Source organism: Neodiprion fabricii, chromosome 1 (genome assembly GCF_021155785.1).
Source record: "Neodiprion fabricii isolate iyNeoFabr1 chromosome 1, iyNeoFabr1.1, whole genome shotgun sequence".
In the NCBI taxonomy this organism is placed as follows: domain Eukaryota; kingdom Metazoa; phylum Arthropoda; class Insecta; order Hymenoptera; family Diprionidae; genus Neodiprion; species Neodiprion fabricii.
This window is the reverse complement of record NC_060239.1, coordinates 18,542,950-18,563,443: the sequence shown is the minus strand read 5'-3', so window position 1 is coordinate 18,563,443 and position 20,494 is coordinate 18,542,950. Positions and strand designations below refer to the sequence as shown.

Here is a 20,494-nt window from a genome sequence, read left to right as displayed (position 1 = left end):
ATACCGTAACTTCAAAAATCTTGTGATAAAAATTTAACTTGTTGCAAAAACAAATGCACAACCTAGATCAAATGATCAAAGCTTTGGAGATCACCCCGGGAAAGCCTTGGGATACCTTTTATGTAGATTTAAGAACAGGTAGAGACCTGTTGAATCGAAACGCCGAAATCTTTTCCAAGTTGGACATTAGACTAACAGCATCAGAACAATCAACAAGAAAAGCTAGTGCTGGTAACGGAATTGCATAAGTCTGCACGTCGGAATTACTCGAGTCGCCGTGTATACGTGTGCGGCATCGACGAGACCTGGCATGTAGATCTTGTTGATGTGATTTTGTACGCGGGACAAAACAGAGACCATATATACATATATGCTTACAGTCACAGCTTTATATTCTTCCAAAATATGCGTGAGTTATACCGATAAAGAGCTAGTCCGGGGATGATATTACAAAGGTGATATAGTCTGTGCTACTTCCAGGACGAGTTCGGAAAAAACTACACATGGACAGAGGAAGGAAATTTTACAACTCAAAATTTGAATTTTTACGAGACTCTATAAAATCAAACTTTGTTCCACATACAATGATTTGAAGGCTTCGATCTGTGAAAATTTTAATCGTACGCTGAAAAGTAAAATGTGAAAATAGTTAAACATTCATGGACGTATCAAGTGGCTCAACATTTTAGTTGATTTGGTATCAGGTTACAACACCACCAAACACCGAACCGTAAGAATAAAACCATCGGATGTCATCGTTGCGAACGGAAGGCTATTATTACTTCAGGCGTACTGACGGCTTCGAGTGATACCTACTAAACCGGCAAAGTTCAAAACTGGTGACAAAGTTCAAATCAGCAGATTCAAAAACGTCTTCAAGAAAGATTACACTCCCAATTAGACGACTAAAATATTCACAATTAGTCAAATAGAAAATACTTATCCTGTGACGTACAAGCTCAAAGACTATTAAAATAAACCCATTCGCTGACGGTTTCTACGAACGGGAACTCCTCAAGGTTGAATATCCGGACATCTATGTCGTGGAGAAGACCCTCAAGAAGCGTGGAAATTTTGTGTGCAGCAAATGGTTAGGTTCTGACAGTTAGGATCTAAGGCAGCGTGGAGATAGCAGCGTTAGTGCGGCATGATGTGACGACGCCGCGAGGAGTTCACTTCGAGCACTGACAATTAACGCGGTTACCAAGCTTAAATACGTGTGTACCTTGTCAATTTAGAATTAGAAAGAAGAGTGCCTCTCGATCGTAATAAACTTTAATACTGTTGATGTGATATAGTACCCGAGATGTAGTTTCATTTTAATAGAGATTTTACAATTGTCTACAATTGAATGAATATAATTTTTTCAAATAAATATGTCTTTATTTTGCAATCCATATGTATATTAAGTTTGCGTCTTCATTGTACATCTTGTGACGATGTATATATTCTGATGGACGAAAGTAAGAACCGAAGGTCGGACGGATCAGCGGATCAGCCGATCGGCAAATTAGTAGGCCTACGACTTTAGAAGGAGAGAGTTGCGTATTGAGGTGTCAGGAAATTATAAAGTGTGAAATTAGCTCAAATCCTGATCAGGTAACGAATTCCATAAATAACGACGAACTGAAACAAGAAAGAAAGTCACACCATCCTAAAATTATAAATACGACACATCAAACACTCGCCCTTCACATACTTGGAATAATTGTTCCGCTCGATTTTATCTACATACACTTTTACCGTCCGTTTTCATGTTATTGTTACTATTTTGTTTAATTCTTACTCGACTATTGTCTCATATATCTTTTAACTTATACACCTGTGCTGTCCACTTATATTTATTTTAAACGATCAAACCACGTTTGTTGGGTTGCGACGTGCAGGGACTAGAAATTAGGGATTTTGTACTATCAAATTACCGTTGATTTTTAAACCAACTGACCCCAAATACATGCATAATTTCCTCCATGATCGTCAACAACCATTTCCCGTAATTGTTTATTTATTTCCCTTTCTTTTATATTTTTGACTTATGATCCACAAATAAAAATTCATTACAATCTTATATATATGTGACGTGGATTTTTCTTGTACCTCGGTAACTCGGAGAAATGACCGAGAACTTACTCTGTAGACAATAATTTAGCGGCCTGCGATGTCAGCGGAAAAACTGGATCTTACAAAAGATATCGCGAGATTCTGTTGGTCACCTGGCGTGATCAACACGCCTCGAAATCGTTATTTCGCTAGACCTCGGGAATTACCTCGAGCCCGCGACATTAAATCTGTCATGATGGGTCTCCCAGAGTTCATGTATTATATACCGGGACAATCTCTAGAAATTATATTGTCAATACTAAAATTAGATTGAATTATTTGGCACAAGCGCATTGACTGTATAGTTTCTACAGATTGTCCCGGTATAATTCCTCATGTCATTCGTAGGTGAACACAAAATGGCCGTGTGTGGTGGACATCCGCCGCCAGAAAGCCGGCGAAAAATTTCTCACAATATTTCCTTTTCTACATTTCGGTCTTTTTACAACTATTGTCCTTTCCAGTAATTTTCGAGTGTCTGGGCCTAACCTCGCTAGCTGAGAGCCAATAGTTCGGGAGCCAGCTACATTTTTTTGTGACACATTTGATAAAGAATAATTTCATTACTTTCGTGTCATATTAACGCCTTCTTGATATAAAATCAACTCCTGCCGGCGCACTAGCGGGACAACGCTTATCAGCAGCTTATCAATGTTATTAAAAAAACGAGTAAATGACAAACATGATAAAAGCTGAAACTTCACCTATCGTTCACTGACATATCAGTTAGGAAAAAAATCACCTCCCGCCACCTGTATCGTCGAACAATGTACTCCTGTCATGGACCTAATGATGTGAAAAAAAAAATTGGCTGAAATGATAAAAGCTGAAATTTTTTTAACGGTAGTTTATTAATTAAGAAGGCAGAAAAACTTATGCTGCCAGCTATTTGTCGGAACCTGGCCTCGGCAGTATATATAGAAAGAAAAGGACGAGGCCAGGACGGCTTTCTTCTCGCTCGCTCACTCCCTAGGAACGCCGTAGGGAGAGAGTGGGCGAGAAAATAGCCATCTTGCATCGCTAGGCCAGGATGCAGGATGCGTATTGTTCTTTATTCAGTTCGCTTCTTGCTCTGCTGGAGTACGGACGGCTAAATCAGTTTCTGCGATGGCTACACTGAAGCCAATGGTTATCAGACTTCGGACAATGCGACGTCCTTACCATCTCAAACGATGCTGAGTTTGGTTACATACTGGAGATGGATTTGGAATATCCTGAGGAACTGCATGAAATTCATAAGGATTTACCATTGTGTCCGAAGCACTATATACCTCCGATCTCGAATAGTAAGCAACCGAAATTGACGCACACGCTACTTTCTAAGAAAAACTACGTTGTTCACTATAGCGTTTTGAAACAATGCTTACAATTAGGCTTAAAATTACTCAAAATTAACAGAGTTCTCAAATTCAGACAAACCCCGTGGCTAAAAAACACGTAGATTTGAATACCGATTTGCGCAAAAAATCTCACAATGTATTCGAGAAGAATTTGTACAAACTGATGAACAACGCAGTTTTTGGCAAAATAATGGAAAATTTTAGGAAGTATAGAGATGTTAGGCTGATCACGAAATGGGATGGAAGATACGGTGCCAGAGCTACTATAGCCAAACCCAATTTTCACAGTTGCACCGTTTTCGACAAAGAAATAACTATCGTCGAAATGAGTGAGACGAAAGTCAAGTTGAATCAACCATTGTATGCAGGTTTCTCCATCATGGATCTGGCTAAAACATATATCAACGATTTTCATTATAAATATATTAAACGGAAATTTGGCACCGGACCAAAATTCATGTATATGGATACCGACCGTTTGATTTACAATTTTACCGTCCCCGACATATGCGAACATATAAAGGAGGACTTGCATAAATTTGATACGTCTGATAATCCGCTTGACAACGTTTATGGAATGCCACTAGCAAACAAAAAAGTTCTCGGCTTAATGGAAGATGAGAATAACGGTGAAATAATGCTGAAATTTGTAGGATTAAAAGCTAAATTGTACGCATTCCGAGTCTTGGGACAAGAAAAAGACAATAAACGTGCCAAAGGTGTCAAGGGATCAGCGTTGAGAAAAATAACTTTCAACGATTATTGGAATGTGTTTTAAACCGTGAAAATTTGTCTACAAATCAGCATTTGATATGAAGTCGAAAACATGAGGTATACACCGTAGAACAGCAGAAAATGGCACTGAGCTGGAATGACGACAAGCGGATCGTGTTTCAAAACACAACCGACACGCTTCGGTAGGGTTACAAGCCTACACCTTAGCTTTGTAATTTATAACTGTACCATCATGTATAAAATAATATTATGTAGGATGGTGAATGAGAACGCTCCGAAATATGAAAAATTGTACAACGATGTATATGTGTGTCGATTGTCTGAAAACTAAAGATGCATACTTGTTATGTGTCGGGTATAAAATAAAGAGGCACATACGTTTTTACAAAAAATTCATTTATTCAAATGTTACATATCCGATTCGTTTATCCAACTGTTGTGTGTATTGTCAGAACCTAACTATTTAACGCATATTTTTCTTCCACGCTTCTTGAGCACCTTCTCCACCAGATAGATATCCGGATGTTTAACCTTGAGGAGCTTTTGTTCGTAGAAACCAACAGCGATCGGTTGATCTCGGTAGTCTTTACGCTTGTACGTCACAGGATGAGTATTTTCCACTCGACTTATCGTGAATATTTCAATTGTACAATTGGGAGTGTAACCTTTCTCGAAGACATTTTTGAATTTGCTGATTCGAACTTTGTCGCCGGATTTGAATTTTGTTGATATGGTAGGTATCGCTCGAAGCCCTCCGTACGCCTGACGTAATAACAGCCTCTCGTTTGCAACGGTGACATCCGACGGTTTCATTCGTATGGTTCGGTGTTTGGCGTTGTTGTAAGCCGAAACCGAATCAGATAAGATATCAAGCCACTTGTAGCTTCCTTGCATGCTGAACCGTGTCCACATTTTACCTTTCAGCGTGCGATTCAAACGTTCACAGATCGAAGCCTTCAAATTACTGTACGTGGAGTGAAGGTTGATTCCCTAACGTGTAATAAGCGATTCAAATTTCGAGTTGTGAAATTCCGTTTCTCTGTCGACGTGTAAATTTTTGTGCACCCGTCCTTGAACAAGCACAGATTCCATTGCCTTCGTAACATCATCTCCAGACTTGCTCTTTATCGGTACAGCCCACGCATACTTTGAAAAAATATCAATGACTGTGAGAATGTACTTGTAGCCTTTGTTTTGTCCAGCGTATGAGGTCATATCAACAAGATCCGCCTGCCAGGTCTCGTCGATGCCGCGCACGTCTAAAAGTCGACGCGGGTAATTTCGGCGTGCAGGCTTATGCAGTTCCATCACCAGTGCTTGCTTTTCCTCGTTCATATTCCAACGCTCTTAGTCGGGTGTCCAATTGAGAAATGTTATCAGCGTTTCGGATCGACGGGTCTCTGCCTGTTTTAAAGTCTGTGTAAAAGGTATCCCAGGCTTTTTCCGTGGTGAGCTCTAAAGCTTTGATCATTTGATCGAGGTTGTCGATTTGTTTCCGCAGCACGTTGAATTTTCGTCTCAAGATTTTCAAAGTTACAGCATTGTTCGGCTCTGCGGGATCTGCGACATTGCACAGTCTCTTGTTCCGTATATCGTAATGCCCGTCCACTGTTATTTGAAATCCGACACCCGTAAAACCGCCAGCGCTCGCGGCCGTGTTTTTATCCAGATGCCGTCCAAACACGTCGACACTCATCTCGGTAATGAATGCAAAAACGATGGGAGCTGCCTAATAAATGATTCCTGCTTCGCGTAGCTCTTCGATAATGGAGATTATTTCGTTATTGTGACTTGGATTTCCCGCTGCCTGAGATGCCAGGAGTAAACGAAGACGCTCCACCAACTAGTTTGGATCACCCGAGAAAACGTATTCCGTTTCAACACTTCGTCGAGTGATCATAGCTTGCGGAAGTAGACCCTTACCATTTCGGCGAGGTGATGGGGAATAATCCATTAATTCGGCAATGACGTTTTTGAATTTGTCACTGTTATCGTTTCGAACAGCCGCATTGGATGGGTAATACTTTTTATGCGCGTTCGTTGCAAGGATCATGTTTTTAAAATTTCCCCGATCTCCGGCGCTCACAGAAGATCCGTCAGGCTTCTTTTTGAACAAAAGTTCCAGCAAACCCTTCGTTTCCGGGTAAAGCGTATCGCCAATCCGAATGTAGTGACTCAAAAGATATCAACGAATCACCAATCATTAGTCCGTTTGAGAGGTTGCGTACACTGTAAACGTTGTCCAATTGACCTTTTGTCTGAGCATCTTTCATCAGTGCGAAATACTCATCCTCGATTTTCTCGACCGGTGTTTCTACGATTGTTTCATCTCCTGCCGAAGCAAAGGAGTCGTCCATTCCCGAGACAGTTTCATTTTTCGTTTCATTTTTCATCTGTTCTATTTCTTCTCTAATTTCTTCCACCTCTTGTTTTACAGGTTTCGTATCTTTTGTAACATTCACCAGTTCTTGCAACGGAGTCACTACTGGTTTGAAAACGTCACTCAATTTCTGAGTCGTAGATTCCTTGCCCAACTTGAGCGATCTGTGTTTTCGACGGATCGCAGCACTTGCTTGAGCGATCTGATGTAGGACATCTTTTTGCTTAGAAATCTCAGAGCTCTGCATGTTGACGCAACTGAGTCTGCAACGCTACTGCGTCTCTCACTCGAAAACGTTAGATTTTATTCCTTTTCCAAGCTCACAAAAGAATCGAATCCCCTCCTGTATCGTCCTTCGGTGAGCTCACTGTCGTTGTCGATCACCAGAAACCCGTACTTCCCGCCATTCCAGCATGCAGAGCACACACTTTTAAACTCTGTGCAAGACATATCGGTGTTTTTATGGTCGTTGTATACGTGTCTCAGGTTCATATCGTCTTGTTTGAATAACACGAGTGAGTTTACGTTGTCGCGCACGAGATGTTTGGGAATACGCGCGTACGTCTGACAGAGATAGAAACAGTCAACGTCGTGATGTCTAACCATGCAAAAGTAGGCTCTAATATTGTCCTGCTTCTCGCACGCTACATCGTCAAATATGATTATTGAGTTGGGCCGTGCTTCTTCCGGTGTAATCACTTGCTCACGCTCGGTAAACGCAAAATACTCTGTATTCTCAACATGATCCAACAATTGCTTCGAAAATTGGTATTTAGGTTGGTTGAGAGATTTCGAGTGGATGTGGATATTTTCAAATCTGAGCCCGTTGGGATGGGTTATAAGTGTGAGCAACGCATTAGTTTTACCACAATTCGACAGTCCACAGGATATTGCACGTACACTATTCGGGAGTAATTCACCGTGCCGTTTGTGCCTTTTGACATTCTGCTCCGAAAGTTTGTCGTAATTCATCACCGGAAGCTTAGTAGGTTGTTCCTCAAACCGCATCTCGGACATGACTGATCGGATTTGCTATAAATACCCCGTTTTAAGGCACTTTTCTTCAGTCAACGCACGAACATGATCGCGTACAGAGATAAACGAAGCAGCAAGCAGCAACATCGTAGCAAGGGTCTGGTGAGAAAAATCATCAACAGCCTTCCAGTCGAATTGCATGTACCTGGTTATCAGTACTGTGGGCCTGGTACAAAATTAACAAAGCGACTCGCGCGGGGCGATCCGGGAATCAATCTTCTCGACGCATATTGCAAGGACCACGACATTGTTTATTCGCAGAATCGTGAAAATCTTGGAGTTATAAATGAGGCTGATAGGTTGTTGACTGAGAAAACTTGGAAACGGGTTCTCGCAAGGACGCAAATTTGGATGAGAAGGCAGCCGTTTGTGCAATAGCTGATACAATGAAAGTAAAATCAAAACTCGACATGGGAATTCGAAAGTCAAAAAAATGTGACCTTGAGAAAAAATATAAATGCTGCAGAACGTTATATCGCTCCAAGCAACGATGCGAAAGTAGCTATCGAATCTGCGCTGAAGGGAGCTGAGAACGCCGTTAAAAAAGCGGGTGGTAAATGTAAAGTGCAAACACCTCGCATCCCACCAGTACCTTCAAAAGTCGGTGGTATTCTACCGTTTCTGATTCCTATTTTCGTTGGACTCACTGCTACAGGCGCGTTAGCCAGTGGTGCGGCAGGTATAGCAAAAGCTGTGGACGATGCAAGTGCTGCTAGACGAGAACTGGGAGAGAGCAAACGATACAACAGTTTTGTTGGAACTATGGAAGCTGTCGCGTTGGGCAAAGGGCTTCATATGAAACCGTACAAAACACTTCTTGGTCTCCATCTTTCAAAAAACTAGATGCAGTGCTACCAAGTCGAGCGTTGACTGATTAGGACTTGTTGAAATGTGCAAAAATCTTCAAGGTTCCGCGTTTACGCGGTGTTTTCATGCGAAGCGAAATGCCTGAAAACGGTCCACGAAAAAACGAGTCAGCTATAATCAACCTTGACGACAAAGCCGGGCCGGGAACACACTGGGTTGCATACAAGAAACGCGACAATAATATCGATTACTTTGACAGTTTCGGCAACCTTCAACCACCCTCAGACCTCATGAAATACCTCGGCGTTGGTAGCGTCAAATACAATCATGAAAAGTACCAGGATTATGATACATTTGAATGCGGACACTTGTGTCTGAAATTTCTGAGTGGTGACCTATATAAACATGGTGCGTGATTCATCAAAGTCAGTCTACCACTCGCAGTCATGGATGATTCGTTAACGTTAACGATTTCGGGAACCTCTTCGATTCTCGAGGCACAATATTTCCCACCGATCGAACTTGCTCGTGATAAAAGTTATGTTCTTGGCTTGGTAGAATTGTTAACCTTTAATTCGATTCCCAACGTTGATGTTGGTCACAATAAAATTCACGTAGCTGATAAAGCGATCACCATACCTACCGGCAGCTACGAGATTGAGGACATAGAGAAGTATCTTTAAAATGTGCTCAGAAATACAGATATCAGGCTCGCTATCAAACCCAACAATAACACATTACGCAGCGAAATCACATGCAACCAGACGATTAACTTTAAGCCGAATGATTCCATTGCTCAACTTTTGGGATTCACACCACGTGTATTGGAGGTTGATAAAACTCACGAATCAGACGTGCCTGTAACTATACTCAAGGTCAACGCGTTACGAGTCGAGTGTAGCATTACACCGGGCGCCTACGTCAATGGACACAAAGTACACACTATTCACGAGTTTTTCCCGACTGTCCCACCAGGATATAAGATCGTGGAAGTACCGTTGCACGTCGTTTACCTTCCGATCACCCCCAGGACCATAGATCACGTTCAGCTCCGGTAAGTGGATCAAGACGGAGACCTGGTTAATTTTCGTGGAGAAGTTATTACTGTGAGACTACATATCAAATCGCAATAAACGATGGAAATTATATATAACAGACTATCAAAGATTAGGTATATCAGTAAGTCGGCATGCTACGATCAAGTCAGTCATCGATCGATTCTCGAACCGTTAACACCTTGAAACGTGGGGTTTCTGATAGCTCTTGGTCTGAAACTGACCACTTTTGGAAGGGGAATTTCCAACATATCAAAATTTGATTTTGCTATTTTATCATCTTCTACGTACCATGGAGGAAGAAATCTTAAACATATAAACACCAGTCGTCTTTGACAAATCCGTTGCGCATTACGAGATTCACCCTCACAAACCTTACGCCTCGTTAATTTTCAACTACATCGACGAAATTCGAATCACCGTTTACCATCAGGATTTATGCATATTACCCAGCAAAAGTTCGGTACATATCCATGGACGACTCCTCAAATCTGATGGTACAGGAACTGTGAACACACAGCTCGTAAACAACGCGATCTGTCATCTGTTTGAAGAAATTTGCTACGAAATTAATGCAGTTTAGATGGATAGAAGCAAGAACGTTGGCTTGACAAGTCTCATGAAGGGTTACGCTTCCCTGCACCCTGGTCAGACTTGGCTGATGGAGAACGCTGGATGGCTTGATGTAGTAGAGAAGAAAAAACCAACCGATGACGAGGGTAATTTTGACGTACTGATACCGCTCAGCATGATATTGGGTTTCGCTGAAGACTACCGCAAGATCGTTGTCAACGCTAAACATGAGTCAATTTTGACGAGATCAAAAACTGATGTCATCGCTATCGTGCAGACTCAAGAGGAGGAATTCAAAATCACGATCAATGCAGTGGAATAGCTCATACCGTATTTGAAACTCGCGGATCAGAAAAAGTTGACCTACTAAATATCATTCAGAGAAATCCGCTTATTTCGATGAGCTTCCGCAGTTGGGAATTGTACGAATATGTCTTACTTCCCACAACATCAAAACACGTTTGGACTGTGAAAACTTCCACTCAGCTTGAAAAACCTCGTTACGTCATTTTGGGTTTCCGAACAAGTAGAAAAAACAAGACCGGCAAGAACGCAAGTCATTTCGATCATTGCAATATCACGGACGTCAAGGTATTTTTAAACTTTTAATCTTATCCGTACGGTAACCTAAACCTCAACATGAGTCGTAATCTGTACGCGCTCCTGTACGAGATGTACGCAAACTTCCAAGCTACCTTCTATGACAAGAACCTCGAGCCGTTGCTGACAAAGAGTGAATTTCATCGAGACGTCCCCTCATTCGTTATCGACTGTTAAAAACAAAACGAATCTTTGAAGTACGGAGCTGTCGACATCCGTCTTGAATTTGAAGCTAAAGCCAACTTTCCCGCTGAAACATCGGCGTACTGCTTGATTGTTCACGATCGTATTGTCGAATACAACCCGCTCAGTGGTGGGGTCAAAAAGTTGGTATAAAAGCTGACCCGTTTCCACCATCTCGCACAGTTAGAAGATGGAGCTTATGGTTGACATACACGGATTTCGTAGACCTTTCAGTAATACCTTCACATTGAAAGAATTGGCTATAATTTCAATCTACTCGGAAGCATCTCCATCAATGTTTTTCTTCAAGCCACCTTACGAATTGGATTTTCTGGACGTCAAATACAAAATCCAAAATTCTTGGTTAGAACGCGATTTTCAGGGTTCACCTTGGAGCTGTGGAACAATACCGTTTGAGGAAGTTGAGTGGACCATTGAAGACAGGCTGTGCGAAGCTGAAACCGTGTTCGTCGAAAGAGAAGAAAAACGAGATTGGTTGCTTAAAATTGTCCCGTAAGTTCAAATCATCGATATGCTGGACTTTGACTGTCCGTCGCTTCAAACCTTGCAAAAAACTTCAGCTGTGTCTCTAAGATGCGACGTTCATACAATACCCAACGCAATCTGTGTAGCACAAAACGTTTTAATACTTCAGAATTGGCTACAAAATCACCATACTGTTCGGATGGCGAGGATGTGCGATTTGTGTTACTGCGCAGAAGCGTCTGCAAGAACGGTCCCGAATTCCTGGCGAATATATCATCCTGGTTATGGTTTAAATTTTTTTTTAGTTTTGTTTATTGAACGTAAGACTTCCACAGGACACTAGATATTTGAATGTGATACTCAGGTTAAACGTATAAGAATTCAAGTTGACCGTACGGTCCGCCAAGATAGCGTAGATGCAACCGTATCTCCTTACTGGCTGTCGTCACCTTGTGGGACAAATCTTCATCTTCTTGGAGGGCCTTGGTCAGTCGGTTTGGTAGAAAAATCGTGAAAGAGTCCTTCAAGTGCAGAACGATTTTATCACCAAATTTCGTTTCAACCCGACGAACGCCACCGACTCGGTATTCGAAGTATACTTCGAGGTCCGAAAGCTTTTTCAAGGGCGGAAGTGTCTCCAGCCGAGCGACTTCGTTCAATTTTGAAAAGTCCATGATCGTTACTGTCGAGTTGTATGTGCTCAAAATCTCTTGTGAGTTGATTTTTAGCAGATGTTTCACTTCTCCAATATTTTTGATGAGCAGTTCTAGTCGTTTCTTCAATTCACGTTGTTGTTCTAAAGCACTTCTCATTTGCAAAAAGAACAACTTCAGACTGGCGATGAAGTTTTCACTTTTGACTTATATAACGTTTCCCCACCACATAATTTGAAATTCGGTGGGGGGTAAGGAATGTCACGTGGTTGATATCAAATACGTATGTTTGTGTATGCGCGCGCACCTTTTAGCATTCTTAGTGCGATAGTAACCCAACACCGCTGATCCATGGCTCTGAATGTACCGCGGCTATCGGTCGACCTTGCACTCTGGTCTTGACTGAGCCCGTTCAAAAATTCATCGTTGAGTTCACATGACAGTCACAAGCCAAAATGAACGTCACATGGTTGATATCAAACCAGCATCCGAGTAAGTGAAAAACAATTTTCAGAAACATTAATTTTGGAATGTCGCGTGTTTGATAACGTGGGAAAGGAATGTGGGGTGGTTGATGTTACACATCAGCGATATCCAAGTGGATAAAAAACAGTTCTCGGAACTATTAATTTTGGAATAACACGTGGTTGATAACGTGGGAAAAGAATGTGGGGACGGTTGATGTTACACATCAGCAGTCCTACCCTGGGAAAGGAATTTGAAGTGGTTTATGTTACACATCAGCAGTCCTATCGTGGGAAAATAATGCGGGACGGTAAAAAAGTTCTCGCCTCCGCTGCACCCTCTACCGTTGGCAGATGAGCACTACATAAAGACTTTGACCTTCGGTCGGTAAGATTGTCGGTGAAACAGCACGATTTTGACCTTTGACCGATAAGAATTTTTGGTAAAGCAGTGCGATCTTTACCGTCGACCGATACAACTGTCGGTAGGGTTGCACGGTTTCGACCTCAAATCGGTACGGCGGACTGTTACGTCATCGCGGAAAAAGGTTTGAGTCAGGGGAGAATGTGGGTGAGTATCGGTAACAGGAATCTGCGTGTAGAACCCCCATTGCTATACTACCAGAAGAATATTATCGTTCAGCAATACCGTTGTCGATATCGAAAGATATCCAACCGACGCAATAAAGAATTCAACGGAAAAGCAAATCTCAAATCATGCAGAAATTGGGTATTATTTATTGAAAGATGAAATCTGAAATTCAATGTGAAATATCATTAACAAGTGGGAGTCTGGACAAACAGAGGTAGGCAATCAAAAATAACGTTTACTGTAAGCAGATTCTTCATTGACATAAAATTAAAATTGCGTTTCATTCAGAATTTATTTTTAGTGCATTTTATTGGAAAGTAGTTGTATCCAAAAATATCAAAAGCTCCTGTCTGATAATAATAGCTTTTAGTATTTTCAGGTACGAAATAATTCATCGTCGAAACGGTACTAAAGTTGTCGGGCATGGAAGCATGTAGGTAAATTTTCAATTTCGTGATCTTTGACTATCACAATATTTCAACATGGATTCAATGATAAAATTCGTTTTCATTCAGCAGGCTTGAAGTTTAAACTTCGGTTAACACGAGGAAAATTATGCCTTACCTGATGGTCAAAACTTTTAGGTGGCAAGGATTCTGGTGTCTCGAACAGTGCAATCATGACAACCATAAAATTTGGTTGTTCCGTCAGCTATCAGGTGCGAGAGTGAATTTGATTAGGCCATCGCCACCTTCTAAACATCAGTTTAGGCAAAATTGAAGAGCGGTATACACTACAAATGATAATGGCTGAATATTACTTATCCGTCGCTGCCAATTCATTCTACCGAGGAATCACTCTGTACACCATTGTAATTCAAGTATTATTATTGACGAGTATCATTTTTCAAATTTTATACTATTTAATTTGGTATTTTGTTTCAAAGCTTATTTTTACTCTCTTTGGCATCAAATTCAGATAAATAGTCTTTCAAGTCCTCAATTAGATTATAGGGTGGAATTTTGCTAGGCAAAGTGAACCAATCCAAATCAAAAAATGTTAAATAGCTCCAGTTAAAAATGTATCTGAAGTTAATCTTAGTTGAAGGTGTCATTCGGCTAGCTAGTTGCAGTTATCACCCGTGCTTCGGTCTTGTGGAACCCCAGTTACGTGTAAAGAATGCATTCACTTACTAGTACACGTTGCTTTGCAAATAAACACTTGGTCTGCTAAAGGATTTACTTACTCGCTAACTTTTTTATTACGAATCTGGATCAGAGAGTTATCCTGCAATTTATCAATAAATGAAAATTAAATTCAATTTTACACTCTTTACGGGGTCCTACGCTAAGACTAAAAGCTTGTGAATCTCCATTTACCCCAATTATTTCTGCATTTCATGCTAGCATCATCTGGAACAAAAAAATCTTATCCTGAGATTGGAAATGGAACTTAAAACGCAGAAGTTATTCAGTGGCACGAATTTAAAACCAAGAATTTTCTAAAGGTTTCTGCAACACGGGGATTATTTCCAAATATACTTGTTACAGGGTGATGTTCGGAGGACTATGAACAAGATATTGTATCGGATTACATTATTTGGAAAAAAATCTTCATGAACTTCGTTAAAAATTAGATATTTATTTATTTTGATGGAACAAGGGACACAATCTTGAATCCGATAAGTCAATATCCTCGTAATAATGTTCTGACATCACTCTAAAACATGATTCTCCTTGAAGCTAATTGTAACGTTAAGGCTCATTTTGAGAAAGTTAATTTTCAACTTGTGTGACAGGATGTGATCAACGTTCCTGAGTTCTACGCTTCCGATTAAATGTCCTTTGTTTTGAACCGCACTAACATGAAATACAGAAATCATTTTAATAAATCTAATGTCATTGAAAATTTCAATTTGAGTATTAGGTCCGCTTCATTTATTTAATGGAACATCATTGAAAATTTGCGAAATGAACTCTGATAATCATTGGAAAATTTTCAATACTAGTAGCAATAGTTTATTGATCGGAAAAAATACATTGACTATCGACTATTGGTGAATTTTGTTGAATTATCTTTGAGAAAAAACGATTCACAGTTCTATTACAGATAGATAGATGTTTAAATTTTTTGAACGCTCGGTTTCATGTCTGATTTTCAAGTGATAAAATTCGATATTACCGCCTGAAATCACAAAAGAGTGAGAAACTTACATAGTTGCTTGAAAGTTGCAATGATCTTCGTACGAGTGATAAATTGAATAGGCAGATAACGGTGAATATTAGAGATGTAACTATGTTGGCCGTATCACCTGTTGATAGAACAAAATTTCATGGTTATTTCTAATGTACGAAATAATAAAAGTGATTAAATCAAGTATTCCCAACTACCCGCTGCGTTTCTTCCAAGCATGCAACATTTAAACAGATTTCTCATTTCAGTCGAATAAAGCCAATTTTCAAAGAGCATTAGCATCAATTTTCGACCCTTCTTTGAAGAATTAACTTTCCGACTCAATAACAAATGCTTTCCCAGTCACTAACTCGAGTGTTTGAGATTCTAACCTCCAAAATTCGTGTGAACTACATTACCGCCAGAAACACAGTTTGACAGCTGAAACTCGGAGTGGCTAGCCTGCCGGAGCAGCCGATAAAACTCGCGCATGCGTATTGACTGGATAGTTTCTAGAGATTGTCCTGATATGTACGAACTTTGGGAGACCTATCATGATAGGTTTAGTGCCGTGGGCTCCCCTACAAGTAGCTTAGTACCGTGGAGAGGGAACAGGTAATTTTTGGAGAGCGAAAGAGACACTCGAAAACCACACACTATTTAACAAAAGAAATAAAATAAAATAGCATATTTCACAATAGCCATGACACAAAATCAAAAAAAAAAAAAAAAAGAATAATTCACGATTCGCTCTTCACGATCCGAAATCAAAAAAAAAGCAGAAAATTATACGTACTCTCCGCTATTACTTAATCAACTGAACTTGCAGCTAGCTAACTGAAATCTAACATTTCATTCATGTCATCATACAGATTGATGGATATGAATAATTGTTTATGATCTGTATATATATGGTTATGCGATTTGGTTACGAGGATAAGGTTCTGCTTGGGACTATACAGAAAAGGACAAAGATCCTCTGTTCAGCTATCTCTCTCCGCGAGCCCCCTCATCACGTGAGCAAGCGTCCCAGTTATGCGTTTTGTTTACGAGGACAACGTTCTGCTTGGGACTCTACAAAAAAGGACATAGATCCCTTGTAGAGCTATCTCTCTCTGCGAGCCCCCCATCACAAGAGTCTCTATTATATATATATCTTTATTTTAGTGGTCGCAATTTCGATGGTCAATTGTTGGCGGGGTGCAGGGAGAGAGGCTACGGCGCGCCGGCGGCCAGCGGGAATCGCATCCGCCTTAGATTTCCGCGATGCAAGGATCTTCGTTGGCTTCCTCTCCACACCCTCGAGATCCTTCTGTCGCAATCGTCGTTAGTCCGCCACTCCGCAATTTCCTCGAATTCGTTGCCGACTTCCTGCCTGATGCCGTTATAGCTCGTGAAATAAAAAAACAAAAAGAACCTAAAATATCTTTCGCTATTCGCTAAAGTGTCCCGTCTTGTAGTTTCAGATGCGTGACTCCAGTTCTGGCGCTCTTTTATAATTACTTCGCAGCTCAGTCTCGGAAACCCCTACATTTTGCTTCCGCCCAGAATCCAGGGAGCCACTTGTAACGGAAATCAAAAATGCCAGGTTTTATTTATTTTTATTTTTATTTATATTTATATATCTTAATATACGTGTCACAATGTTTGTCCTCAATGGACTCCTAAACCACTTAACCGATTATAATAAAATACGCACACCATGTGCAGTTCGATCCAACTTGAGAGATAGGATAGTTTAAATCTCAAATTATAGTCGCAATTTTAATTTATTGCTAATTATTTGTCTGTTATTACAGTGAAACCTCGTTTATACGATTCGCACTTGTACGTTTTTCTCGTTTATACGTAACATTCATTTGGCCCCGGCGGTTTCCGCATATAAACCATGTAGAAAGATTTCATTTCTACGTTTCTCGTTTATACGTTTTTCACACTTATACGAATACTTATTCGGTTCCCGAACGGTATTTTCTATTCACTTATACGTTATTATGACAGCTGATTTTCTGATGGATACTCGCGTTACTGTATTTCATTATCCTACCGCTAGATGGCTGAGCCTAATGTTTCGCTTCGCAACCGCTAGATGCCGCGGCTTACAATTTATGCGTATTCGCGTATAAGTTGTCTCGAACAAGTTCTGGCGTGTTCTGGTGTGTAGTGTCACCCAATATCGTGGTACGTCATGGCAAATCCAGCAGGGGGGAGGAAAAGAAAAGCAATATCGCTGCAGAAGAAGCTGGAAATTTTAGAGGAAGTACATGATAACCCACAAGAACCGAAGATCAGTGTTGCAAAGCGGCTCGGTCTTCCATATTCAACACTGATGACAATTATCGCCAATTCGGCAGACATTAGGTCAAGTACGTCTAAGGCAGGACCTTTAGGCGAGAAAAGAACACGAAGTCAAGAGGGCCGATTTTCAGACTTGGACAAAGCATTGCTCACATGGTTCCAACAAAAACGGGCCGCGAACATACCCGTTAGTGGTCTAATGCTGCAAGAGCAAGCTTTAATTTTTGCAAAAAAATTAAATGTAACTGCTGACTTCAAAGCATCGGCTGGCTGGGTGTTCAAATTTAAAAAACGTTGCGGCATAACCGGCAGAAGTGTTTGCGGGGAAGCTAACAGTGTCGACGAGGCTACTGTAGAGCAGTGGAAGAACATCGATTTGCCTCGAATCATAAAGAACTACGATCTCCGAGATATTTACAACACCGATGAGACAGGTCTGTTTTTCAATCTCCTACCATCTAAAACATTGGCTGAAAAAGGAGACCCCTGTCACGGAGGGAAACAGAGTAAACAGAGACTGACGGTGCTTCTAACAGCGAATGCAGATGGCTCCGATAAACTTCGTCCCTTGGTCATCGGGAAATCACAGAAGCCGCGTTGTTTTAAAGGCGTAAAAAGCTTTCCTACAGAGTACGCAGCAAACAAAAAAGCATGGATGACTGGAGCATTATTTGAGTCGCAGTTAGATAAGATGAATAACAGAATGCGTCGTGAGAAGAGGAAAGTCTTGTTGTTGCTTGACAACTGTGCCGCTCACCCCCCGGCACTCCGTTTTAGCAACATTGAACTGGCTTTTTTTCCGGCCAACTGTACAAGCCATCTGCAGCCCCTGGATTTAGGAATCATCGCTGCTTTGAAGGCCAAATACCGCAAGATGCTGGTACAGCGGGCAGTCGCGGCACTCGACGCGGGAGAAACGATGCCGAACTTGCATGTTCTGCAGGTGAGTTCGTGATGTTTGGAAATTTTCAACATAAGCACATAGGCCTATAAAATCGGTATTATGCATTCAAATAAGAATGTTTCCGACACGTGATGTTTAGGCAGTGTTTAAATCTTGGAATTTGTTTCTTGTCTATAGGCAATGCAACTGACCGATATTGCATGGAACCAAGTACAGTCTGACACCATTGCCAAGTGCTTTCAAAATGCAGGAGTCGTAAAGGCGAATGATCTCGATGCCTCTTCTAACGAAGAGAATGAGCTTGAGGGTTTCGAAGAGCCCGGAGATTGGGCACAAGTGTGTGCTGGGCTTCAGTTCGAGGATTTCGTTCATTACGATGAAGACTTGAGTACATGCGCGGTACAGGATGACGATGACATTGTAACTGAAATTCTTGCACAAGACTCAGACGGGGATTCGGACGAAATAGACGAAACTGTCAAAGAAGTCCCGGTGAAATTTTGTGAAGCTTTGTCGGCACTGGAAATTACAAAGCGATATATAATGTCCAAGGTTGTCGATGGTAAAGGCATGCAACTCGTCAGTGACTACGAACGTTTCATGTACGAGTGCTCGTTGGCAGAAAAGAAACAAGCCACCATTGACAGCTTCTTCAAACCTAAATAACTGAATCAGCTTTCCTAATCTGACTTTTGTTCCTATTTTACTGTGATTGTTTTTAATCCGTACTTAAGACTAAATAATATATATGATACATAGTACAAATGTAAGAAATGTGCAATATGTACAATACAAATACATATTACTGATTAATTGCGGCGAGTTTCGTTCATTCAATAATGTGTGTGGGTGTATGATTCTAGCCTCGAAATGTACCTTGATTTTCTTCGGAACATACAAAATTGGGTTATATGTATATTCCAAAATTCGAAATTTCACTTGTACGATATTCTCACTTATACGTAATTTTTAGCGTACCCCTTGAAATACGTATAAGTGGGGTTTCACTGTATTTGACAATCACAATTATCTGTTAACTCCAAATGATTCTAACAGATGTCGATACCTTTCGACTGGGTTGAGTAAGTAATCAATAGATGGCGCTGCTATGGTAAATCTACGAACGTGTCATATAAGCTACATTTTAACAGCATAATTACCACGTGTTGTTGACGCTATAAAATTAATTAAATTTATTTTGTAGTGAACGAAATACCGTACAATTCAATTATTTCCACTTTTTAAATTTTTGGTGTTAGCATAGCCGGCCACGTGTTACTTAGACTGAAGTGTAAATTGCATTCATATTATAATAAAGATAATACAGTGAAATTAATCCTGTTTTTTACTTATTTGTGCTTCATTGATCAAAACTTTATAATTTAACTAGCAGCCCATCCCGGCTTCGCACGGGCACATAATAATATTAAGTAATAATATAAATGTTATTTTTCTAGAAACTCAGTGTAAACATTGTGTATTTTCTTTTATTATATTATTATATGCCCGTGCGAAGCCGGGATGGGTTGCTAGTATATATATAAATATATATGTCAGCGTAAAGCCTCGGAAAGGCGGAGAGGATGTAAAGTGTTCATTTGGGCGTTGATTATTCATATTTAGCGTGACGAACCCGACACGTCTGGTATGCTCTCTAGCTAACCCGTAACTGTCGATTTAGTCCAAGCGTTGTTATAAACAAACCATTTGTTTGTTGCTAAGATTCCGTTATTCAGCTATACTCATAGCTCATCGAGAGTTTAATTTCAAAAGACATATCCTTTTATTCACTAAATACATTTTAAAATGGAATTATTAAACGAGATTTGTGATACTCCGACATATATATATATTGTAACAACTGTTACTATTGAAATAAAAGGGTTCCAGAGTAGTAAAAACTCGTGAGGAAATCTTGGTAAAATAGTATATTTAAGAGAAATACGTCAATTCAGATCTGTGTCCAGCACAAGACTGTTTTTACAATAATAGTGGTTGACGCAGCAATCAAGTAATTCATTTTTTTATAATATTCCCTTGTTTACTCCTACAGGGTAAAAAGATTCCTTCGTAACACTACCCCCTTCCCTGAAGTTGAGTCGTCCCGACTCAAAAATAAGCATTTTTTTTTCTTTGTTTGTTTTATAATTACTGACATGAGGATAACATAACATGTT

General features: G+C 40.4%; 2 protein-coding genes across 6 annotated transcripts in view; both read left to right on the top strand.

Moving 5' to 3' along the window:
* Nucleotides 1-20,494, top strand: part of LOC124177821 (two pore potassium channel protein sup-9) — an 854,038-nt gene that overhangs the window by 93,514 nt on the left and 740,030 nt on the right. The window lies entirely within an intron of this gene.
* Nucleotides 17,304-18,983, top strand: LOC124187825 (tigger transposable element-derived protein 6-like). The gene is made up of 2 exons (XM_046580014.1): nt 17,304-18,356; nt 18,495-18,983. Exons 1-2 carry the CDS (start codon nt 17,304-17,306, stop codon nt 18,981-18,983), a joined length of 1,542 nt encoding a protein of 513 aa, XP_046435970.1.